The sequence below is a fragment of the Bos indicus x Bos taurus genome, chromosome 4 (assembly GCF_003369695.1).
Source record: "Bos indicus x Bos taurus breed Angus x Brahman F1 hybrid chromosome 4, Bos_hybrid_MaternalHap_v2.0, whole genome shotgun sequence".
NCBI lineage: Eukaryota > Metazoa > Chordata > Mammalia > Artiodactyla > Bovidae > Bos > Bos indicus x Bos taurus.
Window position 1 is genome coordinate 90,219,204 of NC_040079.1, and position 16,191 is coordinate 90,235,394.

General features: G+C 37.7%; 1 protein-coding gene across 1 annotated transcript in view; it reads right to left on the reverse strand.

Moving 5' to 3' along the window:
- Window positions 1-3,499: 3,499 nt before the first annotated feature.
- ABCB5 (ATP binding cassette subfamily B member 5) overlaps window positions 3,500-16,191 on the reverse strand; it is a 117,860-nt gene continuing 105,168 nt past the window's right edge. Inside the window, exons 24-27 of the mRNA XM_027538440.1 lie at window positions 15,355-15,552; window positions 13,668-13,874; window positions 7,317-7,463; window positions 3,500-5,232 (exon numbers count right to left, since the gene is read on the reverse strand). Coding sequence (XP_027394241.1) covers window positions 5,035-5,232; window positions 7,317-7,463; window positions 13,668-13,874; window positions 15,355-15,552 — 750 coding nt within the window. The 3' untranslated portion in view covers window positions 3,500-5,034. The remainder of the gene's footprint in view (window positions 5,233-7,316; window positions 7,464-13,667; window positions 13,875-15,354; window positions 15,553-16,191) is intronic.

The following is a 16,191-nucleotide window of genomic DNA, read 5'->3' on the forward strand; positions in this document are numbered from 1 at the left end:
ATGCCTTTCTAAAACTAAACTTCAACAAAGAAAATAAGGTAACACTTACTGGATTTAATTAATTGTTCTATCCATGCTCAAGTTTACAACTTTTGTTTATGAATCCTATATTTAAAGTGGCTAGTTTTAGAGACAGTTTTTGTTCTGTTTTGTCTTTTTTTTTTAAATTCTGCTCTAGAACAATGGTTCTCAATTTTGTTGTTAACAAACCCCTTTGAGAATTTGATTCAGGTTATGGATCTTATCTTAAGAATATACTTATCTCAATACCTCTCTGATACCTGTAAATTGACTCAAGATTTAGAGGTAGATGTATACTGTTGAGTCCTTAGTTTGTATGTTCTACTAAAATGCACATGTTTTTAGAGGAATTTTACTTGAGTAAGTCAAAGAAAGTGTCTTTTATCTTTGACTCTGTTATCTAACCTTGATAAAAATGAACGTGGAGAAAGGTTGGCTCTTTTCCAACAGACTGGAATGTCTCTGAAGATTCCAATAAAGAAGAACTACCAGGGTGTTGTCCTTCACATTTCAGAAGTGTATGATTAAAATTTTGTGATGTTTGTACTTTTCTATGCTGGGTCTGTGATATACTAGTGGTCACTCCAGATGTTTTAATTTTGTCTAGGCTAATGTCTTAGGCCTTCTGTTAATATGGAAATAGATGGAATTTTATAGTACATCATTTAATGTCCCACTTTAAAATAATTTTATTACTGAAGCAGTATTTATTTTCTAATATTTGGAAAGTCATTCATATGAATAGGAGCCTCAGTACAATTGAGCAAACCCAAACCACTTCTGATGGACTCCACCTTAGCCAACACTTTATCCAATGCGTATGTTACTATCTTTTTTTTTTGTCAGTTACAACATTTGTAAATCTGTCTTAGTTTTTGCATGATACAGCTATCAACATCTTTTTTATCTTAACCAAAGAGAAGAATGATACATCAGCAAGTGGGCTGTAAATGGAACAAAAGAGTTATGATAAACACCCTGAAAATAAAGATAGAAGGGGTGATTCAACAGTGAGAGAGACAGTCTATGTACACCTTGGGTCTAATCTTCCTCTACACTTGTGAGCACTGGTGTCTGAAGGTAGAGAAGACTGAACAATTGTGGGGAGAATGTGCTATTGCCATAGCAGCTTTATTTGTAAGCCTTCCAAATCATAATTAGGTTGTGCATGAGAATTTTTTTCAGAGTATGGGTTGGCAGGAAAAAAAAATCTAGATTCACATCAGATGTTAACCAGGGAGGAACCATGCACCTTTATGTTTTTGCTGTGTAAGGCGGAGGCACATAGCAAGCTATTTTCTATGTAAATGATTCAAAAGTACGACTTCCAGTTCCATCTTAGAAGGGTAATGTGTTAGTTGAGTGTGGGTTATAGAGTCAGATTTTCTGAATTGAATCCTCATTCTGTTACTTCCTTGGTGTTTGCTTTGAGAAGATTCCTTAATTAATCTGTGCCTCATTTGGTAAAGTTTGAATAAAAGAATCTTACTGTCAGTAGGTTAATGCCTATAAGGCTCAATCGTAGTGCCTGATGGATGAGTGCTTAATGAATGTGAACTTAATTTTATAAGTTCTGTATAAAAAGTATGTATGGTATATAAAAACTGGAACTTATAAATTAGCTTATTTTATATTATTGATCTTATTATTGTGGATGCTAATGACAGGAGCATTTCATTTTATAATGGAAGATATTCTCTTTGTTACTTTGGAGGTTCTTTTCCCTTTCTCTTTGAGAGCCCTATTGACCTAGCTCTTATTTGGTGACCCCTTCTTGCTCCTGATTTCCTTTGGTGTCCTGTATATACCATGCTTTAAGAGCCAGACTTTTCCTTTTTGGCTTGTATGCTGGTCTTAACCCTCTCTTCCTAGGGGATTTAGTTCTAGGAAAGTGGGGGCTAAAGGAACTTATAAAACTAATATAGGCAAAGTAATTCTGCTTTAACTAGGGCCACGAAACTACAAATTTAAATTTGTAGGGTTTTTTTTTTTTTTTTTTTTACATTTTCTGAGGATTTCATGGTGGAATATTTTTTTCCTTTCAGTCCTAAGCTGATTCCTTGAGTCTATTATATTCTTTACTGTTTGAGTATTTTCAAATAGTTTTTTCCCTCTTTTTCTAGTTCATTCTTTCTCTTGCTTGCTCTCCTTTTCTTTTTTGCTGTACAATTGTCCAGAATGTTCTGGTAATTTAACAACTTCAACTATCTTCCTAGAATCTTTTCTTGACTTTCAGCTGGGGAGAAAATATTTTAGCCATGTATTACATTACTGGATTGTAGTAAAGCTGATGGTCAAACAAAATACCTCCATTCAATAGAAAATTTTACTTGGCTTATAAAGAATAGCATTCCATCATTTACTACATCTACAGAAGCACAGATCAGTTTACGAGACCATTCTTTCCTTCAGTTTAATAATGCAGCAGTGATTGCTTTCATTTATAGTTCTTCACACTGAATTGTCTATAACTTTTGCTTTTCTAAAATCTCAAACATCTTTAAGGAGCTCCTCAAGTAGTTTTAAAAGTAAAATATTTTAATAGGATTGAACTGCACCTTTATAATTAAGTATAAATCATTAAGGAAACATGCCTAACAAATTCAATTACATTGGTAATGCTTTTCAGTGTATTTCGATAGACATTGTATTCACAGATACTATGCTTTTTTTTAAGATGGGAAAATTATCCTGGATACCTACATGGGCTCAGTGTAATCATAGGGTCCTTATATAAGAGAACGAGAAGAAGGGCAAAGGCAGAGACGGAGGTATAATGAAGTAATCAGAGATCTGAGAGATGCATGCTGAGGTGCATGGGTAAAGAACAAGGAATGGATCTGTCTCTGGAGCCTATGGAGACTGATTTTAGACTTCTGTTCTCGAGAATTGCCAGATAACAAATGTATATTTTTTTAATCCACTGCATTTGTGGTAATTTGTTACAGCAGCAATAGAAAAGTAATACAGACTTTATTAGTGTGCTTTTGCTAAAAGGAGGCAAGCTGTGTTGCTTGAGGTTACTATGTAGACATTTGATGATCCATGCATTTTTTAAAAAATAATTATGTCTTTTAAATGAGCTTTTAAGTTTCTATTACTTCCAATTTTCCCAGTTTCCTCCCTTGGCTAGTTCTTATGAGTGAATTTTCTAGTCAACTTATGATTCCACTTCAGTAATCCTCTGGAAATAAGAGCTCAAATTAAAACAAGGAACACACAAGTGGACACTAACAGAAAATATTTTCATACAATAAGTCATATGCAAAGCACTCTGTATATACTATGAAACCGATACATTGAGTAGGCTAAAAGCCAGGTTATTAGCTATGACCTAAGATTACTGAACATAAAAACACACCACCGTTTGTTTTAAGGAGTGGTAAGATAAAAAGTGAGTTGGTTGGGTTATATTTTAAAACCATTTTTAAAATAATACAGCAATTTAAAATTTTTAAATTGTGATGTTTACTAAAAGCAACTGGTCTCTACTTACTTTCTGCCTTCATCAGCTGATAACCCCACAGATCCTTGTATACTATCCAGGACCCCAGTTCTCAGCCTGGTTACTTGTTCCAGTGAAGGCAGTAGCTTTAAGAGAATTCTGCCTGTGGAGTACCCTTTAAAATCTTTTGAAATACAAATACAATATTAGACGGGGCTATTAATTAGAAAGTGTTTCACTGACATCTGTAGGTATGACTGTGGAACTGCTGTGGCTAAGCCCAAGGAGAATATAGGCTTGGCAGGTATTTCTAATCTAGGAGGCATTACAGAATTGAAGCCTGGACTGCTCCTGCTCTGAGAAATTAGCATATCCAATACCATACTGCTCTCTCCCTCCTTACTCAGGAAAGAGAAACCACCAAGAGCTCGACATCCACACATAGCAAAGCGGCCACAGGCTTTCATGCCAATGCCTTTAAACAATAATCGGGTTCTCAATCCCCCAATCCTATTTTTATTTTGCATTTTCTAAAGTGTGGCATAAAACACAAATGGTTTTAATTTTTTTCACATTTCAGATTACTGGCAGAGTGCACTTTAGGGAGGCTGGTTGTAAGTATCACTGTAAATAGAAAGAAATACAGTGAAGAATAGACATAAAATCACTGGATGAAATTACATATTTAAGTAAATGTAAAACATGACTCAGTTGATCAATACTGTTATTTACGTGGAATTTTAAAATCATACATGTATTACATATAAAGTTTAAACAAATTAGTTGATTTAATAATAATAAAGGCATTAAAATTTTTTTCACCATAGTAAAAGCAGCTCTTACTTTAAGTAAATAAGTGTTCATATATGGAGTAAGCTTGTGACTTACTCTGCCAAACCCAAAGCTTGAAATAGTGGAATCTTCAGAATGGATCATGTAAACTATTTCATTTACTGAAGTGGAAGATAACTTCCCAATTCTGCCAAAAATTTTACATTCTTAATTACATTATAATTCTCTCTATCCTCTTGACAAAAGGATATAATGAAAGTTTGGGTAATAGTGGATATTCACTGAGAGAAGCATTGAGAGATACTGTGAGAGAACATCTGATGGTTTGGAGAAAAGGACCAGCTCAAATTACTCTAATATTTGCTAGAAAATTTGGGATGTTCCAAATCATTCTTCCTGCAATGCCACAGGTCCAACTACATCATACTATTTGCTAAAATCTTTTAATTTAGTTAGTTGGGTAATTTTTCCCTCTAGGAATATATTCCCAATTTTATAGCAGAAATTGATAGGAAAATACGCACTTTGCAGCAAATTGCTTTATAAGCAAGTGTGCTTTTTATAAATTGAAGGATATATGCATTATCTCACTTAAATGAATTTTTGTTTCCTTTTAAGAATCTGAAGGGTAGATGGTGTGTGAACAAAACGTGTCTACTTGAATAGCATGATTCTATTGATACATGCAATAAACAAAATCAAAGCATACCAAATAATTCTTAGGCAGTCTTTCTTTGCATACACAAAGATCAAAATATGTGTTAACTCCAACAAAATCATTGCACTGACTGTGCGTTTACTAATTTAAAATATATGTCTCGATTTCTCAGGAGCTCTTGATGAGTTCCTTGTTCCTTTATTTGCCCATTGTGCAGAACCACTATCAAATCTGCGTTCTGTATCGTGGAGAGTCTGTGAGCCACCACTAGGCATGTCCTCCCCTTACTGGCCTTATCAAGGGCATGTTGAACCACCTGAAAGAGAGAAGGACCTGTGATTGCTAGCTTTGGTTAAATGCCAGTAAACTTGCCCAAGTCAAATTGATTAAGGAAATCTAATAACATTCATTGTCTATTTGCTTATCTTCAAGGAAACTACCCTTATTTGTGGAATATCTTAATAGAAATTTAGAAAAAGTAATTACAGACACTAATTAAGATTTTTATTTGGAGTAGCTTTTGTGACAATAAAAGTTAGATGGTTATTTGTATGTGAAAGTCAAGTCGCTCAGTCGTGTCCGACTCTTTGCGACCCCATGGACTGTAGCCTACCAGGCTCCTCTGTCCACGGGGTTTTCCAGGCAATAGTACTAGAGTGGATTGCCATTATTTGTATTTAAGTGGTTTCAAAGTCAAACCCAGAAAGTAGTATTTCCATACTCAATTGTCTGTTTACTTCATTTCTTCTCATAGTTTCTTTTGTTTGTTTTTCTTTTTAGAATTTAGTTGTAAAACTGTCCTAGCTAAAACAGCATCTCAGCTACAAAGAGGTAATAATGTTGTATGTATATGAGAAATAAGGGAATTCCCTGTAGGTCCAGTGGTAGGATCTGTGCTCTCACTACAGGGAACACAGGTTCAGTCCCTGCTTGGGAAACTAAGATCCCACATGCCTCACGGTGCAGCCAAAAACAAAACAAGAACAAGCAAGAAATGGAAGCAGAAGGTAAAATCCGATTATTTGCTGAATATATAAAATATTCTAATGATGGTTATCTCATTTAAATCATTTCAGTATCTCTGTAAGGAGTATTTTCATTTTCCTGATAAATAAACCAAGATTCGAAAAATTCAGGTCACTTGACCTAGGTCACACTGCTAGTAACTGATGAATCCAGAATTACAGCCCAAATATGTTTGATTCCAAAAGTCCCATTTTTTTCTTTCATAACACACTGTCTCATGGAAATCAAGAATGATAATCATCTACAAATAGTAGTTGTGTAGTGATTAATCTCATGGGATCTTAGATCAGATGCACTTTATTAGAATTTAAAGTGAAAGTGAAAGTTGCTCAGTCGTGTCCGACTCTTTGGGACCCATGGACTATGGGATTCTCCAGGCTAGAATACTGGAGTGGGTAGCCTTTCCCTTCTCCAGGGGATCTTCCCAACCCAGGGATCGAACCCAGGTCTCCTGCATTGCAGATGGATTCTTTACCAGCTGAGCCACAAGGGATTTAACGAAGTTACTTAACTTTTTCTAAAGCCTTAGTGTGCTGATCTGTAAATTGAACATAGTAAAAAATAATTAATCAAACTGTTGTGAGGATTGAGATAGTAGTGTATAATAAGCACTTAATAAATATTGAACATTATTATTCATTTAACCAGCTTTCATTTAACAAGAACATACTGTATATGCAAGAACTTCTAAGGGACAAGAATATAGTAAAATTAAACATGAGAAGAAGCTTGAACTGTACACCTGTTGTTACATGTCTATTTGCCCCCTTGTTTCCTTTTCAAGGGGGCAAATAGAGAAGGAAATGACAACCCACTCCAGTATTCTTGCCTGGAGAATCCCATGGACGGAGGAGCCTGGGGGGCTACAGTCCACGGGGTCGCAAAGAGTCAGACACTACTGAGCGACTTCACCCACTCACTCACTTCCTTTTCAAACTGAGCAAATATTCTAAAGAAGGTAGAGAAACTAGCAGGCTCCAACATTGCTGTGTAGATCACTCTCTTACATATGTAGATTACCTTATTATTTTGTTTGGTATCATTAGAATAATAATAAAACAGGAAAGTAATCTTCCTTGGGCTTTTTTCTTGAGTGGAGAAGCATTTCAAGAATTGGGACCCTTTTGATGATGAGACCAATTCTAATGAGAAAACCTTTCTAACACACGAGATGCTTTGTGCCCCAACTCTCTCCCCCCTCCCCACCAGCCTCTGACCTTTACATAAAGGTCAAAACCTTAATTACAACTGGTGACCCTATGACTACAGTTCTCTCCAGGCCTTTTTTTTCTCCACCAACTGACCTTAATTTCTTCCAAAATACTCCACTCTCATATTTCCTATTAATCCTGAGATGAAAGAAGAGAAAGTTACCTTTTCACTCTCATTGTCAAGAGCTGAAGTGGCCTCATCCAACAATAAAATTTTTGGTTTACGGAGAAGAGCCCTTGCAATAGCTAGTCTTTGTTTCTGGCCGCCAGAAAGCTGTGTTCCTTTCAGTCCAACGTGTGTGTTGTATTTCTATTACAGGAACATGCAATTAAGAAAGCAAGTCTTGGTTATTTAAATTAACATGGCAACTGTGGGCGAGAGCCATCTAAATATTTCAGATTTTGCTACTCTAAAATTTGTGTCCCAACAAGTGCTGAAATCTATTCTTGGGCTTTGTTGCAAATAAATGCTAAACCAGCAGTAAACACTACCATTTCATTTACATATCTAATCTGATCACAAACAGTAGACCTTTGCCATTTTGCTTCTACAAAAGAATTGTTCAAATTAAAGCATTAAAAAAAAAAAAAAAATTAGGGAAAAAGTTCCCAGTAAACACAAATCTTTCCCCATTAAGTTAAATTATCTTCTGTTTTCAGGTCAAAATGATTTAAAGTAACATTTTAAAATAAGTCATTGGGTTCCCTAGCTGTGGCTCTTACTAAATCTCTGTGGGCACATTTCTCCAGGTGTCATGATGCCATTCTCAGTGGTGCAGGTATCATCCTAGGAATAAGTTAGGCCGTCATCTTAAGACAGTCCATTCAACTTTTCAGGTCATGATAGTGATATTTAGCACTTCACAAATTGCTACACTCTCCTACTTACTAATGACTACCTTTTCAGTATTACACTCCATGGAAGGGTAAAGGAAATTTCTCACATATCTAAATCATAATGGATCAGCAAGCAGGCTCCCACTTGTTTTCTACATTATCCTGTTGACTCTGCTTTCCTCCAGGGTTTCATACTGCTCTCTGTTAGCCCTTGCCAGTTGTCTGAGAAATACATGCCATTGGTACCCAAACAAGGATGTGTGGGTGGATCAGCTCCACTGGGAAAGTAAGTCCAACTGTGCAACCTTCTAAAGGTGGATCCCGTAGCATCATCATAGAGAAACGCAGCACGTGATGATGTACTGTTTAGCTTAGGACCCTGGAGAGGCCTGATTCAACTGCCTTTCCCTCTGCACCTTGCTGCCTTCAGGAGGTGTTTCTCCAGCAGAGGGGGTTTTGACAGAGCTTGTGAGTAACTTTAATAACAGATATGTCTCCTTAATCTCATTTTTCAACTTAAAATGCTTAGTTGCTTACTTTATATCAAACAATGGGTGTCTGAATTATTGAAGCCCAGTAAGAGTGTCCTTTGTGAATGGTCTACAAAGGAAACAGACTTCAGCTATCTCCTTTGTGATTTTGGGAGAGTCCCTGGTGGCTCAGATGGCAAAGTGTCTCCCTGCAATGCGGGAGACCTAGGTTCAATCCCTGGGTCAGGAAGATCCCCTGGAGAAGGAAATGGCAACCCAATCCAGTACTCTTGCCTGGAAAATCCCATGGATGGAGAGGCCTGGCGGGCTAGAGTCCATGGGGTCGCAAAGAGTCGGTCGCGACTTCACCTTCATTCTTTTTTCTTTGTGATTTTACCTGAGACTGCTAGCCCACTGGGCCTTTTCCTCCTAAAACACATTTTATTAAAACTGGAATCACAGGGCTGTAGATAATTAGGTAAAACTCAGCGGTTCATATCCACACACCGCAAGTTTCCCATCTAAATTAGAGGATTCAATCTTAAGCCAAAAACTGGATTTGGTGGCAATGATAACGGACTTTTAGTTCTTTCTGCCAGTCTAGATTAAATTGTACGTGGATTCTTCTCTTACAGCTGAAGAAGATATAATACTAGCTTAGAAATCACTTTGCATTTCTTGGCTTTCTTTAGCTTTCAGGAAGATGTAAGCCTCAAAGAATGAACTGGATGAAAATACAGTTCAGATGTTTTTGCCCATCATTAAGCCCTGGTGGCTCAGATGGTAAAGAATCTGCCTGCTATGCAGGAGACACAGGTTCAATCGCTGGGTGGGGAGGATCCCCTGGAGGAGGAAATGGCAACCCACTCCAGTATTCTTGCCTGGAGAATTCCATGGACAGAGGAACCTGGCAGTCTACAGTCCATTGGGATCATAAAGAGTCGGACACAACTGAAAGACTAACACTTTCAAGCAGAACAGATTATAAATATAAATATACATGTTGTCTCAATAGTAATCTAAAAACATTTTCAGACACTTAAACTGAAGGTTTTTGTCTTTTTGTTTGTTTCTAATGAAGAACTACAGGATTTCATTCTTTCCTGTTTCAACTGAAAATCTAAATCAGTTTTCTGGCAAACACTAGGATGGTGAGTGCCCTGAAATCACCTGTTTTATGAGATAGTCAAGAAGCAGTAGCTGTTCAGTGTAAACCTGGGTCTAAATACCAACTGGATCCTGGAAGGAACATCAGATAGAGTCTAATCCTAAACCAACTGCATGCTGGAGATTCCTTGCAGGCCCTTTAAAGGAGTTTCAGGGTGGTTCCAATGGGAGCCAGGAAGTGGTTCGAGAGCTGACTGTGTGAAATTGTGGGCACTAGGGGATTTCTACATCTGATGTTTTTCTCAGGGATCCTCAAGACCAAGCCAGTGTTATCTGAACTCCTCTCCCAGGCTGATATTTCCAAATGCCTGGAGGTTCTATTCATGGCATACACCATAGATTTGTTACCCTTAGCACACTCTAAAGTGAAGTCACTCAGTCGTGTCCGACTCTGCGACCCCATGGACTGTAGCCTACCAGGCTCCTCTGTCCATGGGATTTTCCAGGCAATAGTACTGGAGTGGATTGCCATTTCCTTCTCCAGGGGATCTTCCCGACCCAGGGATCGAACCTAGGTCTCCTGCATTGTAGGAAGACGCTTTACCATCTGAGCCGCCAGGGAAGTTTAGCCTTGATCTGCCAGACAGGTCCATAATCCTTTACCTGAAACCCACAGGGCTATAGTTGCTTAACAATTCTATTTTTCTTTACTTTAGAATAAAATACTATAAATTGTACACATCATACATTATTTATATTTAATATGCAATATATATTATTTTGGGCTTCCCAGGCTTTGGGGGTAAAGAATTCGCCTGCCAGTGCAGGAGACACAGGAGACTCAGGTTTGATGCCTGGGATGGGAAGATCCCCTGGAGAAGGAAATAGCAACATGCTCCAGTATTCTTGCCTGGAAAATTCCATGGACAATGTAGCCTACCAGGGTCTCAAAGAGTCTCAAAGAGTCAGACATGACTGAGCAACTGAGCACATACACATATATTATTTAAGACCCTCAGAAAGGGCTGGGTAGCAATCAGTAATCAAATATGTGAATACTTATGTAGAAATAATTGACAATTCATTCTAAGTAGGATTAATAAAGACTACATAAAACCTCACATCATTTTGACCACCCAACAAATTTACTTCAAACATATGGTCTTTGTGTGTGGAGGGGAGTGTGTGACGTTTAAGAACTTTTGGAAATTGGAACTGGGGGAAAGAAAAATATGGACCTGAGTTTCTCTCATCCAGGTTGTAATGTACCAAGACTTGCCCCTTTCATGTAGTCTGGGCCATTGCCACAGAGGTCACAGCGTCTCTTGAATGAGCAAACAAAAGGCTGAGCTTCACATGATTTTTTTTTTTTTTCCTTTAAAAATTCGATCATGTCGCTTCTTTGTGTAAAAACGTCTAGCGGTTTCCTCTTTCCAATAATAACAGAGACCAAACTTAGTCTGGTAATTCAGAACCTTCACATTTAGTCCATGCTCATATTTGTGTGGCTTATTCTTAATTCCCCACTTTATGCTCAGAACTTTAAACTTATTTTCCCTCAAACACATAAAACCCTTTCACATGTATGTGTTTCTGCATGAGCTTATTCTGTCTCCTAAAAATGGTGTTGCTCCCTGTGCCTAGTGAACTACTCATTCTTCAAAACCCAGTTCAAAGCAATATCCTCTGTGTGGTTTTCTGTGAAACTTCGTCATTCCTGCTTTTGTACTCTCATCATATGCTCTTTGTGTTTTCATGCCAGAAAGCTGCCCAGTGTATTATGTACTTTCTTGCTCACTTTCTACAGACAACCTGAAGCTCAGTCCTGACAATTCCACTTTTATGATATTTTTTACATCCTTTTCCTTGTTTTATTTTACTTTATTAATTCAGACCTTCATAACTTAACCCTGGAAATAGCTCCGAGTTGATTTCCCAAAATCCCTGTCCTTTCTCCACTCCAAATGGTTATTTACATTACTGCTAGACTAGTAATTTCCCTGTCCTATTCCCAAAGGATATTTTGGCACCAGATTTCTTTATGGTTCTATATATTTTGCAGGTAAGAGTGATATGAAAGTAAACTACAGTTTTATTTTAAAACACTTAGAAACAAGCTATTCTTTCTTTTGGAAATGACATTATGATTCTCAAAGTTGATTGTAAAAAGAATGCTGAATCTCTGCAGTATATAGTTCTGGGTAAATCTGAGAAATAGTACAATGAAAAGAATGAAAGATAAAAAACAATTTAACGGTAAAAGTCAAATGGTACAAATATAAAATGGATAGCATTTTACCATACATAAATTAAAGAAAAACCCTATTAGGATTATGTAGATAATAATCTATCCTTGAATCAATAATTCAGTGAGTGTCTTGGTTAAAAAAGGGAAAGCTATAGGGTCACAATATTTTGTTACTCCTTCTATTATAGTTAGTAATGCAGAACCGTACTGAAGTTAGGGAAACTGTATTAATGGCCCATTTCTAGTTAGAGGAACCAATTAATGTGGACAGGAGATGGTGAGGGATGATCTAGTAGTATAAAAGAGTATCCTTCTCCCAAAACAGGGCATTAGATTATTGTTTGATACAATGCTTACTAACCTTTGGCATTTCCTTTTAAAGTGAGCTAGAAAACCACATTATACAAACTTGCTTCTAATCAAAAGTAAGTGTGTGTGTGTATATATATAAATGTAGGTATACACATATACTTTTTAAAAATTTTTTTGCTGCACTGTGCAACATGTGGGGTCTTAGTTCTCTCACCAGGGATCAAACCTGTGCCCCTTTTAGGAAGTGTGGAGTCTTAACCACTGGCCCACCAGGAAGTCCCTATATTTTTATTTTATCTATGTGTGCATGTAGGTATAAATAGTAAGAACTTATAAGTTGCAATCAACATTAGTGTCTCTGTGCACTAATTCTGGATTTGTATCAATGCTTGCTATGCTAAAGCCCTCTTGACAGCCAAGATTTTCAACTTTTCTGAGATTTTGTGTCAGCTGCCACAGCCAATACAGAGAGATGACAAAAATGGCAGGCAAGGACCTAACACTCTAGTGGGAAAAGGAGTCCTAAGCAAATTAATAAGCACCAGCATAATTTTAGACTGTGGTAAGCACTCTGAAGACTATGCGATAGGCTATAAGGGCTGGTGGGTCCTCTTTAAAATAAGATGGCCACGGAAGACTTCTGCAAAAGTGACATTTGAAAGAGCTTGAAATTTAAGGAACTGGCTCTTCGAAGAGTCATAAGAAGGGAGAACCCAGCTGAATAAATATGAGTGTAAATGTCCTGCAGTAGGGAATAAAAAAGTTCATGAGACAGAAAGAAGTCAGTATGGCTGGAGAGAGTGAGCACATAAAGAGATCAGGGCCAGATCACAGAAGGCCCTGCCGGTCTTTTAAGAAGTTTTGATTTCATTCTTAGTTCAAAGGGATGACTTTAGGAGGTTTTAGGCAGGGAGGGGTATGATTTACTTTATGTTTTTAAAAGATCCAATTGATGTGAGGAAGAATTATAAAGAGGCAAGACTGGAAGCAGGAAGACAGATTAAGAAGGTACTAAAGTGGTCCTCTCTGATGTCTCAGACAGTAAAGAATCCATCTGCAATGTGGAAGACTCAGGTTCAATTCCTAGGTTGGGAAGATCCCCTGGAGAAGGGAATGGCTACCCACTCCAGTGTTCTTGCCTAGAGAATTCCATGGACAGAGTCCATGGCATCACAGTCAGATGTGACTGAGCGACTAACACTTTCACTTACTTTCAAGGTGGTCCAGAGGGGGATGATGGTGGTGTAGCCATAAGTAGAGTATAAATGAATAGAAGTATAAAATGAAGTATAAATGAATAAATGAGTAGAAGGTATAAAATAAAAATATGAAAATTAATTGATATTCAGTGAATATTAATACAGTTGGTCTTGGAAAAAGTCACACAAACATAATTTCAAATTTTGCTTTTTATATCTCACTTTACATTAGATGCCAGCAATAAATAAATTGTGTAATCCAAGAAGCACATAAAAATAACCACTTAAGCCCAATAAAATACTAGACAGCTTTTAGTTCAAGATTTCAGACATTTTCTTACCTCAGGGAGACTCTCAATAAAAGAGTGGATGTTTGCTGCGTTTGCTACTTCTTTTATCTCATTCAGTGACACAACACGGCTGTTATCACCATAGGCTATGTTCTCAGCAATGCTACAGTTGAAGAGCACAGGTTCTTGAGAAACGATTGCTATCTGGGAACGGAGCCACTGTACGTTCAATTCCTTTGCATCCACACCATCAAATAGCTGCCAAAAGCAGAATGGAGAATGGTATGTGAAGATCCAACAACTGCATCATGTTACAGCTCACTGCATTCAAACGTATACAAATCATAACAAGAAGGTTAGGAATCCAAGCTGTTTCATAGCATAAACGTTACCCGAGAAGGGCTCATAAATCATATGTTGTATAGAAGCAGACAGCATGTATTAATAACTAACTGAAGTACCAACTCTTAAACTTACTTGACATTTCTGGGAATGGCCATATATTCTAGAGACCTGCCCAGAGTTTAGAATGAAGTCTGGTGTTCTGGACTAAAGTCAGATGAAAAATGACCAACCTCCACTGTAAAGGACCCTGTTTTATTAAAGCCTAGTGAGGTAACAAAATTCAACTGACATCTGATGAGCATAAGCATACCTACTATGTGATGAGGACTCTTCAGGCACTGGGGAAAGAGTAATAAACAAGACAAAGGTCTTACCCTCCTGTAGCTTATACTGTAGTGGAGAGAGGCAGGTAATAAGCACACTAACAAACAACGTCAGAAAAATAAAGTGTCATGATAACATGATAAGATAATGGGATAGAGAGTGACTAAGAATGTGCTGAGGATTTGGGAAGGGGACAGGTGAATGCATTATATTCTATCTAAGAAGTCCCCTCTAAGGAAGTAGAATTTTTAGACTGAGATGTGAATGATGAGAAGGTATTGGCAAAGAAGTTATAGTAAGAACAAATTTTGATCAGGGGAACAGCAAGAACAATGTGTGTTCAAAGAACACTGTGTATTTAAAGAACATAAAGAAGTCAGTGAGACTGATACACAGTGTATAGTGAGGTAGGAGTGATAGGAGAGGAGTCTGGAGGGAGAGGCAAGGGCTAGATCACAAAGGACCTTGATTTGATAGTATGGACTCTCGTTTATTCTAACTGCGATAGAGAATCATTGGAGAGTTTAAAAGAAGGAGGGTGCTATGCTGTATGCAAACAGCTGAGTGTTACCTTATTTTGGTACTCACTGTTCATTGTTTTCTGTGAAGGCAGCCATTTTGCAAATAATCTTTGCGACTGTGATGGGCAAAAGACTAAATTGCAGCAGAATGATGACTATCAGGACAATCTTTGACTTTTATGGGCTTTTTGTTTTTTGCGGTGGTAGGGGAAGGAAGAACAGGAAGTTGTCTTTGTGTGTTTGTAATGTGGTGGTGTTTGAAGGGACAGAATAATTGAAAATCTGAATATAAGTTAGAGTAAGAAAAGTGCCAGGTAAAAAAAACCATCCTTGGAGTTCAAAGGAGGGAGAGGTTGCGTTTTTTTGAGATCAGGATGCAGAACTTAATGGAGCTGATTCAAAAGAGCTCTAATCATGCCTATGGTTTTGAGAACTGTGGTGTGGAGATGGCCAGAGTGAATAGCAGGAAGCCTGAACTTAAGCCCAAGGGAATGTTTAAGAACAGCTCTGCTAACCTCCAGATAAGTTGTATTTGAATTCAGTCTTACCACTTGTCCTTTGACTGGGTCGTAAAATCTCTGCAGAAGTTGGACAGAAGTGCTTTTCCCACAGCCACTGCTTCCAACAAATGCTACTGTCTTCCCTTTCTCAATACTGAGGGATAAACTGCGAAGGATTAGGACATCTGGGCGACTTGGATAGAAGAAAGAGACTTCTCGGAACTCTATATTCCCTTCACATATGTCCTGTGAAAGAAAGTTGGCAGTGTTTAAAAGGATGACTTAGAAAGTCTGTAACATACTACAGCACACTCTGGCCGAGTGCTTTCTGAAAACTGTCTGTTCCACAACCATTTTAATTTTAAACATCATGTTCCTCTCTGTCGCGTTGCTGACTGCACATTGTTGTCGTTCAGTCACTAAGTCGTGTCCAAATCTCTGCGACCCCGTGGACTGCAGCATGCCAGGCCTCCCTGTCCTTCATTATATCTTTCAAACTTATGTCCACTGAGTTGGTGATGCCATCCAACTATTTCATCCTCTGTCTCCCCCTTCTTCTCTTGCCCTCAAACTTTTCCAGCATCAGGGTCTTTTCCAGTGAGTTGACCCTTCACATCAGGTGGCCAAAGTTTCAGCTTCAGCATCAGTACTTTCTGTCATTTTGCTTGAGATTTTTATATCTGTAGTTGTTGTGGTCTTAGCTCTCAGACTTCCTAAAAACACTGGTTTTCTTTGGCTTCAGTACCCAGTCACAGTCTGATCTGCAGAAGAGCTGTTTGACCACCTGCTCTAAATAAATACATCTTTTAAAAAAATTAGTTTGTGTTTTACAGATATTATTTGTGCTTTATAGGTATTATTGCTTAACTCAGAATAGCTGGAGCC